General features: G+C 34.6%; 1 protein-coding gene and 1 long non-coding RNA gene across 8 annotated transcripts in view; one reads left to right on the plus strand and one right to left on the minus strand.

Annotated features, from left to right (window-relative positions):
- Window positions 1-16,099, plus strand: part of DACH1 (dachshund family transcription factor 1) — a 361,366-nt gene extending 345,267 nt beyond the window's left edge. For all 6 annotated transcript variants that reach the window (XM_085215752.1, XM_085215750.1, XM_085215751.1 and 3 more), the window contains one exon: window positions 13,260-16,099. Coding sequence is in view for 4 of the 6 variants with exons in the window: in XM_085215750.1 (XP_085071876.1) it covers window positions 13,260-13,297 (38 nt within the window). In the remaining 2 variants the exon portion in view is untranslated. The remainder of the gene's footprint in view (window positions 1-13,259) is intronic.
- LOC146545724 (uncharacterized) overlaps window positions 1-23,867 on the minus strand; it is a 112,841-nt gene that overhangs the window by 8,289 nt on the left and 80,685 nt on the right. The window lies entirely within an intron of this gene.

Here is a 23,867-nt window from a genome sequence, read left to right on the forward strand (position 1 = left end):
GCAAGATCTTCAAATAGAGAGAGGATAAATCCAATTCTGCATTAACCCTGAAGCTTTTCGGCATTTCTTTCAATTTGATGCTACCAGTGCAAGAAGCAAAAGTTAAAAGAAGCATTCCAAACCTTAAAAAATAAGAACAATAGTAAATGTAAATTTAGAAATAGAAAAAAAAGGTAGAAGACATCTCACAGAATTCTAGATAAGAAAGTGATATAACTAATATAGTTTCATTGTATTACCGTAACAGTATTACTATATCCTTATTAATTTGTAATGGAAAACTAGTTAATGTGTCTCTATTTAAACATAATTTTGCTTGCAAACAAGACCTGGGTTGGATGAAGTTGGATGACTTGATGAAACATACAAGTCTACAGTGCAGACATGTACGCTTGTGCTTGTCACACTCAATCTTCTGTGGAGGGAGTGGAGAGAAACGTCTGCAATAGAATTCACCACTTCATAAAATGGGTATCTATAAATCACCTTTGTCTATGGGAGGAGCATAAGTACTCTGCTATAGACATCTACAAACAAATTCTTTAAGCCCAGTCACATTCTAGCAATGCTGAATTCAGTTTCCGGAGGTGAGAAAATAACTTATTTTTAGTTGTTGCTGTTTGTTGTTTGTTTCTTGGTGTTTTTTTTTTTTTTTTTTTTTCCCTACATTTGGATTTTATACTTTTTTTCTGTACCACAAATTTGTTCTATAGTTGGGATTGTAGTTTTAACTCAAAACAATCTAATCGGAAAGGATAAAGGTAGCATTGGCACACTCTTGAGAAGTGTATGCTGAGGAATCACTGTCTTCTCATGTCACATTTTGCAGCAAGAAAGAATTAAGTGGATAATGTTTTCAGAATGAAAATGACAGCATTTGTTTGGGTTGCTTATTTGGTTTAAGAGCAGTGTTTTGCTGTTTAATTTTTTAGTAAAGAAACAGTTCATTTTTTGTGCTTCAGTGCTGTTTCAACCAATGCCTTAAGCCCAAATCAAATCTGTATGCAGTCTTTATGCACTGATTTCTTACTGGCAAAACAAATGCTTTGGTATCTCATAAGAGTGTTGTGAAACTTAATTAATGTTGGTTAAGTGTTCTGGATCTTGAATGGAAGGCACAGTTAAAATTCAGTTGTATTGTTAACTTCGGCTTTTATGTTTGCATAAATGTGACTGATCAGAGTCTCAAGGATTAAAAAGCGGCAAAAAGCATGATTCAAGAAAGAGTAGTTTATAACTAATATAAACAAATCAGTAAGTTTCAAATTTAGCATATAAATATAAGGAGACAAATATTTTATCAGATCTAGTAAAGAAATAATTGATAGCCATAAACGTAAGTAAAGACAACTCATTGTCATTGAAGATATGTTAATTTGAACCAAGAGGCTGAGAATTTCATTTTATAGTGGCCAATATTTTAGTTTTCATAATTTCTCTATGTCAGTATGATGAAAACAAAGAACAACAGCTAGAGTGAAGCACAAAATACTTACTTTTATGTACTTCAGCAATAGGAAATACTGTATTTAAAAAAAAAATCTTAATATATTTGTTATGTGGCCTAATTGCAAACAAGCATAACAACTATTATGTTTTTTTTTTTACATGAGGTTATTTTATTTTGATTTTTATTAATATTTAAATTAGGAATGATAGCATAAAACAATTTGGCTTTGTAGAATTCAAGCATTCAGCTTTCCAGTGGAATTTGATTTCTAACATGATTGTCTCTATTAGTATCTCAAGTTCCCATAAAAGAAGAATAAAATAGAAATAAATCAACTAAGAAAAAAATCTAAAAAGGCAGTAGGACTAAAATTAATACATTTGGAAAGAATGCTTAGCCAGCATCATGTTCCATCAATAGATGAAATCTTCTGCCAGCATATATCTATAAGTATTCTTCCAGTGAACAGCCAGCGGACTTTAAAGAAGAAAATCTCTCCTATAGGATAGACTGCCAGCTTTAAAAAGAAATCTCTAGCATTTCAACCCTTGGCAAGAAGTATTTTGGTCATTGCAAGACTCCAGAAGAACATCATGAGAGACAGCAGCATATATAATGTCAATGTGATTTCATTTTGTTGAGAAATGCAAAATGTATATTGGTAATAGTAAAAGGAAATTTTTTTCTATTATATGCTTGCCAGCCTTATTATTTTTTTTTAAGTTATGCAACCTCGAATTAGGAAAAGCTGCAGTAGCATAATAGTGTATTTATCAGATGTTGGAAAGGATGGATTACAAAGTGCTATAGCTGGCGTTGGAAACAAAGTGTTACAAAGTCAGGACCAAGAAATTTGCTGTGCTAGTTTATGTGCATGAAATTATAATGTACATTGTTAAAAATGTACAGTGCTATATTAGATAATTCAAGTTTTGACTTGGTTTATTTAGTCTCTGTTGATTCTGCAAGTTTTGCTTATGATAAACTGTAGGTGCAAACCTTGCATTAAAAGACATGTATTTTTCATGATATTATTTTGCACTGCAATATGCTGGCTACAAGTCCTTTCAAGTAATCAAATTATATTGAATACAAACATAAAATAAAAACCAGCAATAATTTACACTCACTTTTAACTTTACAGACTCAAAGTTGTATACTCAGTCATTGAAGAGAGTACTGTATGTTTACACATTGATGAATTGAAAATAAAAATATTGTGGTTGGATCACACTCCTTGGCTTCGTAGGCAGTACTGGAAGCATCATAAAAGCAGTATAACTGACTAAAGAATCAGTTCCATCTTCAACCTTATCATCACATTTGTTATGACTATCACAGTTACTATTGCAGCAGTAACTATGCCATTGTAAGCAATCTAGTTGCCAGTGCTAAAATACTGAAATGATAGAACACTAATAAAACCTGCAAAAATCAGTTCTATTTCAGCTCCAAATGGGTTGTGGTTCCAGAGTTTGATCTTAAACATTCAGTACATGGAAGTGTCCTAATTTTAGGAGTTTTCCATATTCTTACAAAGCCTACAACTCTCTTGCATTTTCCAGCTAAAATTAACTGGACCAGATTTTCCATAAGTACATTCAGGATATTCTCAGTTCTTGCCTCATTTCCTACTAAAATGGTATAGCATTACAGGATATGATAGGATTTGAAGCCTGCAATTTAAAGCAATCAATATCACAACTGTAATCTTAAAGGCCATTTTAATACTTTTCTCATCTTACAAGGTTACAACAGAACCCTGTTCCTATAGTAGAATACAGAGCTGTTTTGTGTCTGCCTAGTACTTAATGTATTTACAAAGAATGTTCAGAGTTTTTTTCCTACGATAAGCCTATAAGTGGAATTTTTTTTCCATGCTGTGGACTCACTTTGTTGCATCATACTGGTCTGAAATTATTCCTTTTTCAATTCACCTTGAGCACGTGTGCCCAGCTTCCTAAAAACTGTTCCAGGAAAGCTACTGTAAGGTGCTATGTATGACCCCACTAATATATTGCTATTGAAAATTGGCAGTAGAAGTGCAAAAGTAAGAAGAAAAAGAAAAAGCAACTATGAGTCAACATTTTCATTTTCTCTGTTTTGACAAAATCCAATTTAACTTCAGATGTTCTGTACAGGTCAGTTTTTCTAACTCCAAGGTAGTCTCCTGATTGCAGAGTTACTGGTTAAGATGGCTCTTGTGTTTAATTTAGCCAGTCTTTTTTCTCCTGCTTAGTTTTTGATGATGGACTGTGGTGCTAAGTTCTCTCTGGGAGCACACACTGCTTCCATATGGTCTGGGATTTCTATAGAGGGGTACATCCAGGACACTGTCTGTCATGACATGCTGCTTTTTCTAAGGAATCTCTATTGGCAAAGACACAAGAGTGTTGCCAGATTCAAACCACCTGGCCTTAAAGCTAATTGAGTTTTTTCTGGGGGGAAGAGTAATAATTTTGAAGAACCTATATGAAATTATGTTAGCACTGACAGAGAATGGGAAAGGTTGCCTTGTCACCAGAGTGCTTAAATGCATCCATGAAGATAAGCCCAAGACAGAAGTCTACAGTCAGGGGAATTAGTGTGAATTATGAATTGAAAACCAATTTACCTTATCCAGCATTAATATTTGTCAGAGAAACAGAGTTCTCCTCTGGTTCAAATGTTTTTCATTGTTTACAAGAGTAAAAGAATTTTGCTTAAGTATTGTTTGATGGCTTGCTACTAGGTTAAATTCCATATGCATCTTTCAGCTTGAAGCTTTCCTCATACTTCATGTTTGTAGCTGTATTGCTCATGCTAAAACACAGGAACTTCATTAAGATCTATTTATATTTCTATTTAGCAGTAAAGATTATATATGAGTTTAGTTGACTGCTCATTACTTAGGTCATAACTTCTGGTTTGTTTTCTATCACTTTTGACTCCTGTTCTCAGCTAACTTGCTTAATGCCATTGACTACCATTAGCTTTCTTTCATACAAACTACCTAAGAATGGCAAGTATTTGTTACATATGTTTTGACGTCCCATACATCCTTAATAGATTTTCCATAAGCTTGCCACTGTGATCTTTGTATTTTACAGTCCCATTCCTTTTTGTTCTACATTTGACTATTTCTTCATGGTTTGCATTGGGCTCTAATTCTGTTTTAGGACACAGATAAAGATATGAGTTGTTGGATATTAAAGAAAAATGGAGTGTTAATGTGATATTGATACTGGAATGGAATTGATGTATGCAGGGTAATGTAAGTAGTAAAGCTAAATGATTTCTTTAAATAGCTTCTACTTTCCATTGAAATGGGGAATAACCTTTGCAGCATTTGAAATGACATCTCAGTAACTGGAATTAAGGACAAGCTGGATCACTTTTTTATTAATTATGTTTTAAGTCTAACCTGAAAATGACAGGACACTATTCTACTTTTTAGTTATTGGGGTGTTATATCCAATTAAAGTTACTTGTTCAGAGAAGAAGTAGTTTGTAGGGAAGAGATAAGATAAGCTTGTGACTGTGTAAATGAGATGTACTGCATAGGAGTATTAGGTAATATATACAGTAGGTAAGGTATAAGATAAGTCTTTTATTGTGTTTTATAAAGAAGTCTGGGGAAAAGCTGAAGAAAAGGTAATACTATAAAAGAACTCGTCTTCATAAATCATTTGTAGATGTTAAAGTACATAAACATCACACAGTCTTGCGATGGAAACAATTTTGACCACAACATAGTCATGGCTTCAGCTATCTCTGGCAGTAAAAATCTTAAACATAGTACCTCTCCAGTGGTTTATAAAGCCAATAACTTTATTAATCTGCACTTCATTTTGTGTTCTCTGAATGTAAACACTTGTGTCAAGCTAATACTTAGCTTCTAGTTAAGTGACAGTTAGCTTCTAGTTAAGTGACAGTTAAGGTCTCTGTGTGTTTCTGTATGTCCTTTATGAAGGAAGGGATAATTTTTAAGAACTAATTTGTACATGCTTTTACACAAATATTTTCTCTAATTTGATTTCAATTTAGAGGCAAAAAAAGTTCTTGAAAGCTCCAGCAAATGTTGTTCAACTGTATTATATTCAGATTTAATTTTATGATCATGGAGGAAATTGTTTATTTTTTAAAACTTACTTCAGTATTAGCCTTATAATTGGTATTTGTTGTTAAAGATAATTTTGGTAATTATGCATATGATCCTATAAAAGTGATCATTGCAGCAAAACACTAAAAAGTCACACTTCAGCAGAAAATTGGAAAGAAGAACTCAGACTAAAAGATAAATCAAAACTAAAGATAGAAGATAAAATGCTGTTTCCATCAAGGTTTTATGAGAAGGAAAAAAAAAAAGTATAACTCAGAAAATACATCAGAAACTACGTTCCAGTGCTTAGAACTCAACTCTTTCTCAGTTTTATGCTATCACATCCAAAGTTTCTTTCTAATCGCCTTGCTGAAATATATATATATGAAAAAAGCACTTTAAGTTTTTGAAAATATGGTATTAATAAAGTACACCTTTATGCAGAAGTTAAAACTGTTTAATGCAATACAGATTGATCAGCATGAATATTATCCACACCATGATACAAACAGAACTGAACACAGTGAGCTGTGAAAGTTCCCAAGCTGATCGTATTTAGCTGTGACTTCATCCTGTAACAACTCTTCCACACAGTTCTTCAGTTGAAGATGTTCTGTTTTGATTTTTTTTCCTTTTTAAATTATTATTTTTTTATTATTTTAACCAATAGAATTGACTACAATTTCTAAAAGACATAGGTTCAGTGATTCTAAGTAATCCAATCAGCTATATTGTCTTTTTTTTCTGGATGTGCTTTTATTCTGTTTATACAAATAGAAGCAAAGGTGGCTAAGTTCACAAGGCAACAATAAGAGACAGTGTGATTTTTCAAAACATATTTCTTCCAAAGAATTTCTCACCTTGCCAGTTCAATCTTTTCAGTGCTCAAAATGGCAAGCTCTCTCTGTTCTACATGGTCTCTAAATAATAGAGAATGACATATTCATGCAGTCCATCGCTTTGTCAGTTTACTAAAGACCAGATTGCTGACCTTTAGCTTGCACCTACAGTATTCAGGGACGCAGTGAAAACATATAGTCATGATTAAAAAACATGATAAAATTACTGAAAGAAAATCCCATAGTTAATAGCTAAAATAGCTGCAAAAAAAAAAAAAAAAAAAAAAGTGAACATCCGTTGTTTGATTTTATATCTGGAACTTCAGATGTAGAATTAAAATCTTCAAAGTATAAATTGCTATTTTGAAAGGAAAGGCAGAACCATCTCCATTTCCTTATTTGCACTGAGTATTAACACAAATATATTTCTACATGAATGTTAAGTAGAGAAATGAAAGGTGTACGATTAATAACAGTATGCAAATTTGAACCTAATTTATTGGTGTTATACAAAGGGCAAATTAGGATAGTGTTTGGTCAAATATGTTTACATACTTCCTATTTGCATGAATTTATTGAACATGTATGGTGAAAACATCCATCTTTGCATAAAATATGGATAAGCACTTTTTTTTTTTTTTTTTAAGAAAAAAAGACCTACCCAGTTACTCTAATTTCAAAGTCTCAACAATTTGTCCAGCCTTTCTCATACCTCTTTTACTCCAATACAGTTCTACTAAGAAAGCAGACAGTGGATCCATCCATGTTCCTCAGTATGTGACTGGCCAGTAAAAATATCAGGACTACACTTTACAAAAAGTGGAGTTTGTATTCTATGTAGCACTCTGCAAACTTTGAAGGAGAATTAACTGCATCAAAAATGATTTTCCTATGATTGAAAATGTAGCCTCCCACTTTAACTTCCTGCCTTGATGGAAAATAAATCCTCTTTTGTCTCTATTTTTAATAAAATAAATGAAGAGTATACAAAAATAGATTTCTTCCTTGATTAGCTGCTTCCTTTAAGTTTTGCAAAGAAGGGTTACAATTTAACTAAGATCTCTTCCATCTGTTGCAATATGCTTGCTTTTATTTTGACTTCCCGTTGCTTTCTTATCAAATATCACATGAATCATTGCCATTTGTTTGCCATCCCTTTCTTTTGTTTTGTTTCTCTTCCTCCAAATGATTAAAACATCAGGTTGAATGAAAGGTTAGAAGTACACTGTAATTCACATTTGCCCCATCTTATTAAAACAAATAAACCAACCAGTTATATAATTTAAATGTGCTTGAGCTATGGCTTGCAGATGCTTTTATCAGCTCTGGGCTGAAGAGGTTGTGTGCATTCAGGCATGCATGCACAAGTTTTCTTTGAAAAGGACAAACCTCATTAGATTACAGGTGCCTGGAAATAACTTCTGCGAAAATAGCTGCCATTTTCAATAATGCTACTTCCTAACAGGAAACACGATTTATTATGTTCTTCAGCACAAATGAGAAGCTTTTCTTTTATTTAGATGAAGTTAGCCTCATTTTACTCAAATAATTTATTTATTTTAATCTGTTGGATTAAAAGGAGAGGGTGGATCATGATATTTTTCACTCTAGTATTACAGACTATAAAATGTTTAGGAAGAGAACTGTAATGATTCTTAAGTTATTAAATATGTGTTTTACTAATTTACCATAAGTTACTAAATTTTCTTGCAATAACACGTGTTCTTGTATGGAAAGTCAGAAATGCTTCATCACTGCGTCAGCTTGCTAGAGCTAGAGTTAACAATTTTTGAATGGCTCTAGGCTGTGGTCTATATACGTTGAGGTTCAGTACAAAGTTTCTTCAGCCTCTAGTGATCACATCGGCTAGTCCTGAAGATTTTGTGTTGCAACATTAGGTTTTTTAAAAAGTACCTAAATGTAGGTTGGCTCAGTCATCAACAACAGAAATGGATTTCAAATTGATTTTTTGAGCCAAGTACCTACAATATCAATTTGTGTGTGTGTTTTATGCTTATGGGATAAATAACACTGCTAAGGACAAAAAGCAGACTGACGAACTAATACCATTGTGATTCTTGGTTACCTAAGAAGAGATAGGGAAAAGTTAGAGGAAGACACAGAAGAATAGGAAAGTCACGGATCACTTTGGAGTCTGAGCTGGGAATACAGTTTCTATCCTCTCTCTTTCAGTTGTATTCTTATTAATGAAAGATAAATAAATTTGGTGTGTGTTCTTCACTTTGAAAACACAAATGGATGAGTAGGTCCATCTTCAGATATCCCTAAGATTCGTTTTGATTGAAGATCAGCTCAATCAATGGCCTGTGCATATTTGACAAAATCATGTTAAAGGTATTTTAGGAACTATAGTGACAATAAATTTGGGTTACTTTAATATAAGACTTAGTGGATTTTGGACTGGCATTAATTGTTCTGTGGCTCACAAGTTATAGTCATACATGAAAAATAAAGATAGTACAATTAATTAACCAGTCAACCAAGAAATCCAAACCATAACATCCTACCTTTACAAAGCTCCAACAGAGTTCCCTGATTTTGTTCATCTTTTTCTCCTTCTTATACATCATTTTTTCATTAAAAAAAAAAAAAAACACTAAAACTCTGGTTTTCTTTCTCATTAGTAATCTGCAATATGCCACCATATCTTCTATGATTTTTTCTTTTTCCTTTTGTTTTCCAAACGTTTTCACTTTGCCAAGGAAGTTTTCCTCGGAAGGCATTTTTATGATAGCAGTTGACTAAATTCAGGTCTGACACCACAGTAAGGACACAGATTTGCAGATTTTTACAAACTAAAAGCTGTAGTATGCTCTTATGAAGTCATGATTATCATTATGCTCATTTTTTAAAGCAGCTCTCAGGACACAAACTAAAAGACGATGTATCTGAATGATAAACCAGTGTGACTTGCAGTGAATGACAGAAATACATATAATCATCTAATGTATTATTTATTTAGTTTGTAACTATAATCACACAAGATTTTGTTATAGATTTTTTTCACTTTACAAGAATTCATATTAACAGGAATAATATTTGAATGGTTTTATGTTTTTAATATAAGAAACTGTTAGGCCCATAGATATATACAGTCCACCCATACGTTAGTGTGAATCAGTCTCCAGCTGACTTCTCTGTGGGAATGCATTTTAAGGAATGTGATTTGTTTCAGCATTGCAAACTTTTACAGCAGATTTGTTTGTTTTCTATAACACTTATGACCTTATAACTATTTGGGCATGTTCATTCAAAAGCCTGTAAGTGAGTTTTAATTAAAAAGAGTTAATCTAAAAAAATACTCCCTCACCCCGGCTAGAATTTCTGTCACATCAGTCCACAGAGAGAAAGAAATTAGATTTAGGAGTAGTGGCATTTTCAGTTTCAGTTACTAGCATGAGCTTGTGTGATGTTGCTGAACACTACTGTTTGCAAAAGAGCAATTAAAACATGACAATCTGCTAATCATGCACAGTTCTATTTAGAAATGTAGCAATATTTTCCCAGTTCATGTTTTTGCTTAATTCCTAAGAGATTTATATTTTATGTAGAAGTTACTAAATTTGAGATACTTTACCACAGATCAACAATTTTCAGTAGGCTAAAAAGATACCCCAGAATTTTAAAGAATTTTAGAGAATAGCATGTGTATGTGTAGTGTATGCTTGTGTGCAAACGTCTATGTTTGTGTGAATAATGCATTTTTTTTACATTAAATGGTATATATATAAATAGATAAATTGTGCATTTACTAATGATAGAAAATAATGTGAAGTATGTTTATAACAAAAGCTGATCTGGAGGCAGGAAGAAGAGCCATGCTAATGAAGCAGGTTTTAGGAGTAAAAGTAGTGGCATTTTCACAGTTACTTAGCATGAGCTTGCATGATTTACTGTTAACTTAGTACTATCGGGACTTACAGATTTTGCTTGTGATTTTAGCCCTGAAATCAAGAAGGGCTATCAGTAATATTCCACTGGCATTCAGATAAGAACACTGGCTACACCTAGAGGCAAAATGTTTGAGGTGGCTTTGACAACAGCATTGAGAGGTTCCAGTAATTTCAGAAGAACCTTTGAACAATGAGAGAGAATTGAGATGGAAATGGTTTGGAAGAAGGGAACAGCAGTCTATTAAAAGAAAAAGGACAACAATTGGATAGAAGCACTGTGTTTGATCCCCCCATAACAGTGTGAGATAATCATTCCTCTTCGGAGCTGCGAGCTACCTATTTTTCGTTCTGTAGCTTGAAGTCTTGCTTCTGATGTGCAGTACTATTTACCTGGCGTACATTCTTCATGAGTGGCTACACATGCTAGAGCATGCTAGTAAAAAACCTGAAGAAATGACTTATCTTTCTTCTTCTCCCAAACTCATGGTTATTATGAAAGTGTTGTAAGCAGTTCTACAGATATTGTGACACTAAAAGTGTCACCTTCTACAAAGAAGCACCTAATTTTTCATAATCTTGCAAAAAAAAAAAAAAATTACAGTTCTTAAAAAATTTGCAATTCTTACTGACTTAGTCAGCAAAGTACTATATCTACATCATAATCTATCTACTGCCTATCTTCTGTCACTGCCAGATCAAGTCCATAAGCAGTGCAAAACACATCTGAATCTTAAAATGTATTAGTGTTCTCTACAACTTGTTGACTTTTTGTTGGCTGTTACAAGGGTTTAGCTTCATCTAATCCTAATTTTAATTGAGAATATGTTTTAATAAGTGTTTCATTTAAAAGGCATGTGGAGACTTAATACAGTAAAATATAATACATGTTACTAACTGTAGGTTATCTTAATGTTTAGGTGTGGGAATTATGCATAGGAGTCATTAGCAAATATGCATTCAAGATTGCCGAAGTGTTGGTATATATACAGAGTAATTCTCCTACAGAGGTATCAAGACAGATTTAGTACTCTAAATGTCTACTGTGTTTATTCAAAACGTGTAGGAGAATTATGTGTGACTACAGCTATTAGTAGCCTTAGTTACTGTTCTGCACTTGCTGCAGAGATGTGTTTTGTAATACGGTTTACTAGGCCTTCAGTTTTACCAAACTCACTTTCAAAGGTTCATTCTTGCTCTCATGAATTCCTGTAAGCAATTTACCTGTATTTCAGAAGAATAAAGAATTCTTTAAGGCCTTACTCAATTTCTTTTTGTCTCTCTTCAGTACACAAAGATCATAACAAGTGTAGAGAATGTGGAAATGATTCTGAGTGGAAGCACTCCAAGTGGTGGGAAAGTTATCATCCACTCAGGGGAAAAAAAGAAAAAAAAAAAAAAAGATCTTGGATTGAAAAAGGAGGGGAAAGGGGAAGACGAGAATGTAAAGATACAGGGAAAAATAGCGAAAGAGGATATACCCCAGAAGCTTGGAATAGAAAACAAGAGGTAGAAAAGGAAAACCAGAGGTATACTGGATAAGAATCACTGTAACATAGGAAGAGATTCTACTATTTCCTCTTTCTCTTGTGCAGTTACAGTAGAAATTAAATAATAAAAATTGGAAAGTGATATGCAGAGGAGGTGTATTTTCCCAACTTGTACTTTCTAGTTAAACTTTTCTTTCCTTCAAAGAAAACTCATGGAAATGAAGCCATGTTTTAATCAAAATCCACCATTTGAAAAATTACGGCAATCGTGTATATAGGTTCATCACAATCCATTGCTATCTGTGTACTTATTATAAATTAAATAAAAAAACAATTGGGAGTAAGCAATTAAACTAAGAAAACCAAAACAGAAACAAGAATCTCTTGATATCTTATGAACATATGCTGATGCAAATTACTTGGTCCAGAAGTGGTTCATGCAGATGTCAGGAGTTACTGCTTATATTTCCAGATGGATTATAGTTTATAATATAAGTAGCATTTCATAGTTGTGCATTGTGAAGGATTAATATGCTTCACAATGTGCCTTACCCACAAGGAAGAAACACTTTCTATCTTACAGGTCAGCAAAATAAGCATGTGTCATTTTTTTCTGTCTGTTTACTGTTTGAAAATATCTCTTTGTATTGCTGTAAGCAGAAGATGTTCATGTTCCCAGTGAAGAATGGTTTGCTTTATATTTGTAAATTAGGTGAAAATATGTTATAGCAGAAAGTTCTCTTCAAGTTTTTATAGATCAGCAGTTACTAGATGGGTGAGCTGCTGTTTCTTATGTTCTCTCTCCATTATACACTTCTTACTTAAATATATGCTTCTCGGTTGGAAAAAACACTGAGGAGAGAGACATGCTCATGTCTTTAACATAGTAATTGTTCAGTTAATCTCATTTATGGGGGAAGGAGGCTATACTTCACTGATACTGATTAAATATCCTATACCGGGTTCTATATAAATAGCTACAAATGTGCACAATGGTTACATTACATGGTATATTTAACAACACAGCTAAATCAAAAAGTATGAGCTATGCCTTTAGTGGTGGGAGTACTAACGACTGCATGCAAGAAGATTTTTGCTCTGCAACCATGAAGGGAATAATTGCTGTCCAGTATTATTCGGTTAAGTTTGCATATCAGTAAAAGCACATGCACAGAGGCTCCACCTGCATTCCTGGTGCTCTAGCACTGATATGAGTGCAGCATATATTAAAGCTTTAGGAGGTAGTACAGTATTCACAACTTGAAAAGTATGTATAATTTTTAATGGAGTTAATTTGACCGCTTTCAGATGAAATCACAATGGTGATGTTTGGACTTTTTGATTTTTTTTTTAAATATTTAAGGCATTAAGTACCATAGGTGGCAGTTCACAGAATTATATGGCTTTTTAATCTTGAGCTTTTTCCTCTCTTTTTGATTCATTGCAGATACAAATTTTTAAAACAAATGTTTGTTTTTAATATTGTAGATGGAAGACTTTATTTGAAAACTACTGTCATGTATTGAATTTTTCCTGCTGAAGATACCTGTGCTACAGTAAAGAACTTTGCAGTAAGACATTCACCTGAATGGAGTTCTGTGGGAACAAAATGTTTTCAACTTCATTTACCAATGTTCTTCAAAAGTGTAAGGAATTCTGCAAGAGTGTCCTCTTTTGGTTATCTCCTGTGGCTCAAGCCAGAGGTCTAGAGAATGTTTGTAAATGTACAGTAGCAATCTTCTTACAGTGAAAATCTTCATCTGTGCACCGGACTATTGTACCAAAACTACAGGCAGGTCAGAACAAGGTTGAGTATTCCCTTTTTCAAGGAATGCAGACTCTGTCCTCCTCTGATGATTCTATATTTGAGCACATCAAATGATCCTTCCAGCGGTGTCAAAGTACACTTACAGACTGTTATATCATACCGAAACCAGCAAGACAGCTCAGAAATGAACTTGAACTTGTAGAGGGCATAAGAGGACTCTTATTAAAAAAAAAAAAAAAAAAAAAAAAAAAAAAAAAAAAAAGAAAAAAAAAAAAAAGAAAAAAGAAAACAGTAAAAATAAAAAAATAAAAAAGTGATACATTCAGTTTTCAGACTATGATCGTGGGTTTTCTTCTAAAGACATTTTTCCACATGCTTTCTGAGAGACCAACACATGTATGTAAATCTACATTAAGTAAAATGGAATTTTGTGTAAGTGAAAAGAAATGCTGAATGTAAACAAACTGTTTTACTATTCACAAAGTCTCTTTTCCTAAAATAAATAAATAATAAAAAAACAACAAAAAACAAAAATAATTAAAAGAGTAATAATTTCTAATTGTAAACTGGCAGGGGTTTGTGAAATAAATGACTTTGCTTCTTATCAAACTGTTGGTCACATGTACAGTATATAACACAAATCACACAAGGAAGGTATTATGTATGCAGTAGAAATCTAGCGTTTAGGAAATGAAAAATTTTAGATAATATTGTTTTGTCACCCTGTTGGTCAGAAATACACCTTTCTAGTTTTAACGCATGCAGGCATGTAAATATTTGTCCTGGAGTCACAGTATTACTGAATGAGATCTTAAGCATCTGGTAACAAGTCAGAATTGTGTATCAGCCACTTTTATTTGTATATTGAGCCCTGGTTAGTGCCCTGATTAGTGCACTTTTAAGAATGGACTGTGGCTGAGCAGCAAGTCAAAATGCCAGAAATATTTTTATATGTTAATGTCATATTACGTCAATGTTGCTAAAAAAAGAAAACCTAACAAACACTTGATGTATCAGTCCAATTCCACGTAGAACTGAGTGATACAGTTGAAGTCTGTTGTCCCTCCCACCTTGTCATAGGGACTGGTGGTTATGTGTTACTTTCACTGTCTTTATAAAAGCTACAATATGTGTTTTCACCTTTGTGCTGATAACTGGAAGTAAGCTGCAACACAGTGCTTATTACATAACTAGCAATTATCTTCTTTGCTTTGCATACTTTTGGGTTACCCCTTTAAAGACTGATTTTGTGAATCAGTGCTATTATTGTAAGTTTTGCAATTTTACTTTCTTCATCTTTCATGTTTTATGCATGTAAAATATTATTTATTACATGGAAACGTATCAAAATCATAAATGTCTAAGATGCCTAACTTAAAACAAATGTTTCTTTAAAAATAGTTCTGATTGGATATTAATATTATTTTGTCAAAAAAAAAAAAAATCTAATGTTTTGTAAACTCTAGCACTGAGCTTCTATAGTTAGTAGGTCTTCCTTGCAATACTGGTACACATTTATTTTGTGCAGTTCATATTTACTCCATCACAATCCTTTTTTAACAACAGAAAATATGTATATAAAAGTTCACATCATGGTAATTTTTTTTAAAGAAATACCGAGCAATATTTTTCATTAAATATTGTTATCTAATACTTTATAGTGACATTATTTTCTAACCATGATTTTTTTCGTAATTTTCATAGTTGCTTGAACACTTATGAGATTATACACTCCAGTTTTTTCATATGCAGTCTTTAAAGGGTTAACAGCTGTAAAGTTAGGTGGATTTGTGTCAAGCTTTTTAATCATTCATATCTGAAAGAGAATTAAAAGCCTACAACTGAAATATGTAGTAGCATCTACCATTGCTCTGCTCCTTGCATAGAGTCAGCTGTAAGTAGGTTTTAGTAGTTTTACAGTATATACTTTCAAGACCTTTGGGAATGCCTCATTGTTTGGCTTGGTACATAAATGAAAATGTTAAGGTTTAAGAGGGAAACAATTTATAAGCTGGATGTTTAGAAAGAATCTTGCTGAAAACAGTGTAAATATTACAGACCATGAGATGTTAACGTAAGTTGAATTTTTTGCCCCTCTTTAGTTATACAGGTTTTGGGTTGGTATTTTGTTTTTGATTTCAAATTTTGTTTTGTTTTGTTGTTTTCATAGATGATGAAGAAAAGTTGTGCTCATGTTATTGTTTATATGCTTTTGTAATCAAAGATATTAATGTCTAGTTGTTCTATATTATAACCATATTTGCGCTCTATGCAAGCCCTTGGAACAGAACATACTCATCTTCATGTAGGACCTATGAAAATTGTCTATTTTTATCTATATATTTAAAGTTTTCTAAAAATGAAAAAAAGGTTATTACGAATTTTGTTGTACAAAATCTGTACAAAAATCTGTTTTTACATCATAATGCAAGAATTGGAAATTTTTCTATGGTAGCCTAGTTATTTGAGCCTGGTTTCAATGTGAGAACCACGTTTACTGTTATTGTATTTAATTTTCTTTTCTTTTCAACAATCTGCTAATAAAACTGTCTGAAATCTCCCTATGACTTCATTTACAGTTCATCTTTATTAAATTTTCTGAAATGCGTAACATCAGAGGAATATTTACTTTCTAATGGGAAGCATCTAAAAACAACACAAGTCAGCTCTTTGTAATGTGAGGAGAACAATGCTGAACGATTTTATTTAACATGCAACTGCTTCTATCTCTAATAAGAATTACTGTGGTGAAAAACATCATAAAAGCACACTTCGTGGTTATTGTTTAACAAGCAGATTTTCCATATTTTTTTCGTGCCAGCTAAGCAAACTGCCCAGATCTACATGATTTATTTATGTACATTTCTCAGTTTATGAAGCTGTTATTTGTACCTTTTTCTTTTATATTGTGATATTCCCATGATTCTTATTTCAGAAAGCTTTGTGCTGAATAATGTAAAGTGGACACATCGATGGAACAAAACATATAATTCCCCTAGCTACAAAAAAGGTAATCCAGTTGTTTTTCTCTCAAGTTTCATTCATCTGATAAAATGTATTTAGAAACTTTGATATCCTAACACATTTTTTTTAATAATCAGCAAGAATTCAAACATTTAAATAGGCATTTGGAAGGAAATATTTCTGCGTTAGCATATCTTTAAATGCTATTTTAAGAGTGTTGGTTTGTTTTTTGTTTTTTGTTTTTTGTTTTTTTTTTTGTATTTTTTTAATGATAAAGATAGTTATTTAAAAACAAATCTAGAAGCAAGATAATTTTTTGACAGAAAATTCAAAAGTCAGAGATGTATGATTGATTTTAAGTATTATAGAATCATAGAATCGTAGAATCGTGGAATGGCCTCGGTTGAAAAAGGACCACAGTGATCATCTAGTTTCAACCCCCCTGCTATATGCAGGGTCGCCAACCACTAGACCAGGCTGCCCAGAGCCACATCCAGCCTGGCCTTGAATGCCTCCTGGGATGGGGCATCCACAACCTCCTTGGGCAACCTGTTCCAGTGTGTCACCACTCTTTGAGTGAGAAACTCCTTCCTAATATCTAACCTAAACCTCCCCTGTCTCAGTTTAAAATCATTCCTCCTTGTCCTATCACTACCCACCCTCCTAAACAGCCATTCCCCCTCCTGTTTATATGCTCCCTTCAAGCAATGGAAGGCTGCAATGTGGTCTCCCCAGAGCCTTCTCTTCTCCAAGCTAAGCAAGCCCAGTTCCCTCAACCTTTCTTCATAGGAGAGATGCTCCAGCCCTCTGATCATTATCTGTATGTCTTGCCTTGCCTTCTATTCCCTTTTCCTTTTCCTTCCTTTTCCTTCTCATCTTCTCTTCTGAACCATATCTACATGAATGCTTCTGCTTTCCTTAGGAAGCAGTCTTTGGGAAACAAATAGGTCAGCTCTACTGGGTCAACCCATTTCTTACTCCATAGATAGGTTGGGGATTGCACATGTGAGGCCGACAGTCTTCTTGGATTCCAGCAGATTCTTGTTGCTGACGAGTTGATTAAGATTTTGTCCTGCTCTTCGTTCCTGCTCTTTGTTCCTGCTCTTCACCTTTGTCCACATTAAAATGTCCCACACATCTACACATATACATTAGTAAGTATCCTAGCTATGCCATAGCCAGCTCCTCCACTATTAGCTTTGGCACAGTCAGAGTAGATGAAGGATAAACACATCACTCTATCCATCCAGCTCCCAGAACAGAATAATCTCTACTATAACAAATTAGCAATTTTCTTAGCCCTTTCCTGCTTTTCTGTAGGTTCCACCATAGCTCCACTGATAGATCATTGTTCTATTAGTTGAACTCAAGCTGGGATTTAACAGGGCTGAGGTTGGATGGGCCAATAGCCAATCACGTGTTGATATTCCTTGTTGCAATGAAACTAAGCTCTGCCAAAGTTCAGGTCAATATTAAGAAGATGTCATCCTAGTCCTATCTTGCTTATAAATTAATAGTGGATTACGGTCATATTCTGAAGAAAAGTGAAGTTAGAATTTATATGTTCAAAGATTTGTCAGATTTGAATAATAAATATACAATATTTTTAAATTACGGAAAGAGATTTAAAGTTTTTTTTTTTAACCTGTTTTTTACCTGTTTTTTTTTTTTTTTTGCCCTTCAATTGTTAAAGGTGCTACATGTTCTTGAAAATTGCTTATATGTTATTTGTTTACATAGTATTTGACACAAGATTGTTCAATAAGCAAAACCCAAGTGAGACACTCCAAGTTTTGTCAGCCAAATTTCTAATTTCAATACTATTTGTAAAATAAAATACTCTAGCTCAAAGTTTCTGTGAAACTTATTTCTTCAGCAGCTACCATCTAACTCATCCAAAAGATAACAGGGTATTTACTAGTGTGCCTTCAATAAGCCTAGTCACCATGGTCAATGTCACCCTCCAGTGTCTATCACCTCTTCTAAAGCAGAAGCCTCAACGACTTGCTGAAATTCACACTCTTAAAAATGAATTCAGTTAGAAATAATAATAATAAAAAAAGTTATCCAGAGTACTTGGAACCTCTGCAAATGTTCATTCAAATACCAAATCACTTCAGAAGAATTTGCACATAGTATGTGGATAAACATGATTTCTTTATTCAAAGTATTGTAACAGTGCTTGCCATAGTCCAGTGAACTGGTTAACTGATCCCCTAAATTTGGATCATAAAGGTAGAGCCTGACTTAAGTTACTGTGCACAGAAAAAGAAAAGGAGGAAAGAGATCATAGAATAAAAGTCACAACAAAGGAAACTGACTACAGAGATGGGGAATGGAAATCAAAATGAGAGAGAAGCACTGAAACAGTTTTCCCAGAGAAGTTCTGGGATCCCTGTCTTTGGAAATTTTCAAAACTGAGGTGTGCAAGTCCCCAAGAAACCCATCTTTTCCCAGTCTAATGCAGGTTAGTATAAATGACTTTATAAGGTCCCTTTCAACCACAGTTTTTATTGTTCTGGAGATACAAAACTTACATAAGTTATACCCTTGTAGGCATAACATTTTATACGCAGTTCAACAAGAAGCAAAATTTTCTCCTATAAATAGCAGTTATCAGCTCTAGAATATCAATTGTTCTGATATGCTTAAGGATCCACAGTTTTTTGATTGTCTATACCAGAATGAGCTGCGCTATCAACAAGATGTGAAAGTAGATACGCAAAGTGAATAAAGAGAAGATATAGAAAGATATAAAAAGAACTTTTTCTAGTGCAGATATATTTAAATAATAAGAGTGGAAGTCAATTGGCTCTCAGACTGATTTTCTAGCAATAAAAATCTAAAAGGCAAGTGGACTAATAATATGTCTAGTAACAAAAATAACAGGTGTGTGGAATAAAGAAAGTAACTGGATATAATGTGTTTTTTTCATATTCATTTTTTATGGAATGCATTGACGAGATAGTCTTATGGAAAAACAGAATTTTTTAATTGGAACAGATCCTTCTTTTTAAAGTATGCTTCCTTTACTTTTTTTTCAAATTGCTTCCTTGAAACTGGTTTGTACTGCAAGGCTATTTTGTAATTCTATGGATTGTTTATCTCCAAAATACAGACGACTTTGAAACAGTGAACTCGGTTTGTTGGTTTCTCTGTCAAGTAGATGCTACCAGGCAACTAGGGAGCTGAAGTATAGGAAGGGTAAACTTGACATCTTAGAACTTGAGACACAAATAGAATGTCACTGGGCTTCAGAATGTCTGTATTTGTGCAGCAAATGTAGTACACGTGTGTTTAGCTCGGGCTTGGTATTGAAGAATTTTATAGGTAAATAAGTGTTTTTGTTTTGGCAGTGCTGAATACTGAGTGAATCACAAAGTAGAGATTAAATATCAAGAGATTAAAGTAAAGTTGTGATTAGAAAAGTGTACTATCAGTTCAAGACCGCAACAGATTTTTACACAGGAGTTAAGAATGGTGGAAAAGAATGTATTTCAGCTTTCAAAATGGAGCTAAACAGTGATGCAGTAAGAGGAAAGTGGGCTCTAATTATATTTTTTAGAAAGATCTGGTAAGATACTGGTGCAGCAAACAACTTTGGTAACCTCCTGGGAAAGCAGACATTGTTTTCTGTTCCATTCAGAAGCAGCTAATAACCACTTGGCTTCCTTTCACTGTTACCAAACTGATGTTGCAGAATCTGGCTTTCAGTGATGAGATGATATATTGGAAGCCAGAAATAAGTTTCCACATGGATCTCTTGAACAATCTGAACTCAATTTAACAATTGAAGAGGACAGAGATAAAGTATTACCTTCTTTGTGAGCTAATCAATAACAAGAACACCTCTGGGAAACAGATGCTAGTATTACCCTTTGAAGCTATTTCAGTGGTGGAAGCTGAACAAGTTCACAGATGCCATCGTACAGAGAACTTACAAATATTGTAAATAATAATAAAACTCTAATTCTTGGTTTCTTTCAGGTGAGATATTGTCCTACCTACCTTAGACTTATACCTCTACAACACTGTAAGTGTATGTATGGTATCCAGTAAGAAGACAGGACTAGTGGAAAAGTAAGGGTTGAAAATAAAATCCCTGTGAAAAGTAGAAGTATGATATAGAAAAATGATATAAGAAAAGTTAAATGGAACTGATTTTAATACAAAATTAGTCCAAAGATTTCAGAATTCAAAAAGCCTAAAAAGGAATTCCAATGGCTTCCATGTGCCTAATTCAAAATTATAATAAGCAGATAAAGGTGTATGAAGAAGTACTACAGAGCCCTGGGAGTGGAGTGGTGGTAAGGGACTGTGAAGCTTCATCAATCCTCCCAGACAAAGGAAAGGGATTTGAAACGGCCAGTCAAATCTGTCAGTCAACAAATAGTTACAGTGCTGGTATTACAGATAAGGATTTGATATGGGACACATATTGAGAAATCTGGTCCACTATGACAATTATAAATTCCTTCTCCAGGATACAGAAGAGTCAATAAGGAGAGGTGACCATAAAATGGTGGAGTTTGAGGTCATTAGGGCAGTGATATGAAGGCACAGCTTCTCATTACCCTAATTTTAAAGAGAGCGTATATTGGCTTCTTTAGGGATCTGCTTTGTAGACTGCTGCGAAATACAGTCCTGAAGAAAGACCCAAGAAAGCTGATTAATATTCAACAGTCACCTTCTCCAAGCGCAACAGTATTCTAACAGTATTCTAGTATTCATTCTAACAAAGAGAAAGATGCGCAAAAACAATAGAAGCCATGCTTAGATGAAAAAGGAGCTCTTGGACAAAAACAAAAGAAAGCCTATATAGGGTGGAAGCAATGACAGGTTGCTAGGGAGGAATACAGCCAGAGATCATGTTTGGAAATTAAAAACCCTTACAGAATTAAATCTGGCCAGAGGATACCAAGGGAATGAGAAAGGCCTCTGTAAGTAGGTCTTGGAGAGCAGAGAAAATGTAGACCCTCTCCAGAAGGAAATAGAAGACTTGGTTATCCAGGATATGGAGGCTGAGGTACTCAGTAACTTTCTTGCATCAGTTTTCACCAGCAAGTTCTCTAGCTACATCATTCAAGCTGCAGAAGGCAAAAGCAGGGACTGAGAGAATGAAGACTTGCCAGCTGTAGGAGAAGATCAAATTGATAAACTCGTAGATTTAAAGAATTATTTGAGTTGGAAGGAACCCTTAAAAATCATTGAGTCCAACTCCCCTGAAGTGAACAGGGACATCAACAGATAGATCAGGTTGCTCAGAGCCTCGTCCAGCCTGATCTTGAATGTCTCCAGGGATGAGGAATACACTACATCTCTACACAGCTTGTTCCAGTGCCTCACAACCCTTACTGTAAAAAACTTCTTTCTCACATCCAATCTAAATCTCACCTCTTTTAGTTTGAAACAAGGGGAAATCCCTTGTCCTATCACAACAGACCCTGCTAAATTTTGTTCCCTTCCTGTTTATAGCCCATGTTCATATACTGAAAGGCTATTATCAAGTTACCTCAGAGCTGTCTCTGATGTTATGGACAGTATTTCTAAGTATGAAATTCTATGGTTCTCCAGGCTGAACATCCCTTGGATCATTTTTGTGGCCCTCCTCTGGATGTGCTCCAACAGGTCCATGTCTCTACGCATTTTGATGCAGCAGTACAGATGAGGTCTCACCAGCACAGAGTAGAGGGGCAGGATTATCTTCCTCAACTTGCTGACCATGCTTCTTTTGATGCAACCCAGGATACAGTTGGCTTTCTGGGCTGCAAGGGCTGCAAGGCCCATTGCTGGCTCGTGTCCAATTTGTCATCCATCAGTACCACCAAGTCTTTTTTGTCTATCCTTTCATTCTCCAGCTTGTACTGATAGTGAGGTTTGCAGTGATCCAGCTGCAAGACCATGCACTTGGATTTGTTGAATTTCATGGCATTCACCTGGGCCCACTTCTCAAGATCACCTAAGGAACATGAATGAGCAACAGCCCAGGGAGTCTGATGAAAGATGCATCTGAAGATAATGAGAAAAAAGGCAGATAAAGTTGCTAAGCCACTGTGCATCGTATTTGAGAAGTTATGTCAGTTTCATGAAGTTCCCATTGACAGGAATAAGGGAATTGTAACCATCATTTGCAAAAAAGGAAAAATGCAGAATTGGATAAGAGAAGGCCAGTCAGTATGAACTCTCTGCCCTGTAAGATTATGAACAAGTTCCTCCCAAAAACTGTGCTAAACACACAGAAAACAGAGACATTGGTGACAGTCAAGATAGCTTCACTAAATAGAAATCTTGCCTGACGTATTTGGTGGCTTTTACAATAGTGTTATGGCGTAAGTGGAAAGGGAATATCAACTGTTATCACCTACCTGGGCTCGTGCAAAGCACTTAACACTGTCCTACATAACATCCTTGTCTCTAAATTGGAGAGACATGGATTTGAATGATGGACCAGCCAATGGATAAGGAACTGATTGGATGGTTGCACTCTAAAATTTGCTGTCAGTGTCTTGACATCTAGGTGAAGATTAGTGATGAATGGTGTTCAGAACGAGTTGGTATTGGGACTGGCATTAATTAATGCTGTTGGTGACACAAACAGTGGTATTGAGTGCACACTTAGCAAGTTTGTATACAGCACCGTGCTATGTAGTATGATCAACTCAGTGGGGTGAAATGACATGATTCAGAGGAATGCTGAATGTTTAAAGGTGGGGCCATATAAACCTCATGAAGTTCAACAAGACCAGGTGCAAAGGACCTGCACTTGAGTTGTGGCAATTCCAAGAACTGGCAGTGACTGTATTGAAAGCAGCCTTGTGGAGAAGTACTTGAGCATGATGGCTAATGAAAAAGTTCAAGAGTAGTGTCAAGAGTAGTGTCACCTAACAGCATTTGACTTGAGAAGTGGACAGCCATGACATCTTATAGTTCCTCTTTCCTAATTCAAACTAGGTCTGTATCTATATTAGCAATTTAATCTGCATTTCTATGGGTGTCAGTGACACCAATTTAACTTGCATATGTGCTTGTGGTTTGCTGCTGAAGACATTTCTTTCCTGGTGGAACCTAGTAATATGAAAGATCATGCACGAGTACAAGCTTAGGAGCAGCAACTGATACAAAGTTCACTGCTGGTCATGCAGTCCTACAAATGTAGCATGCATGTCTACATGCTGGGGAGCTGGCTTCCTCAGATACAGAGAAAAAGCTGAGGTACTCAACAAGTGCTTTGCCTCACTCTTCACAGGTGGTCAGGCTTCCCATGTCTGCCAGGACCATGACACTCTAGGTGAGCGTGTGGGGAGTAGTTTCTGTCACACTAAAAGTGGAACAAGTCCAAATCCTCCTCATGAAACTGAGTGTGT

Source organism: Meleagris gallopavo, chromosome 1, assembly GCF_905368555.1.
Source record: "Meleagris gallopavo chromosome 1, MGAL_WU_HG_1.1, whole genome shotgun sequence".
Lineage (NCBI taxonomy): Eukaryota > Metazoa > Chordata > Aves > Galliformes > Phasianidae > Meleagris > Meleagris gallopavo.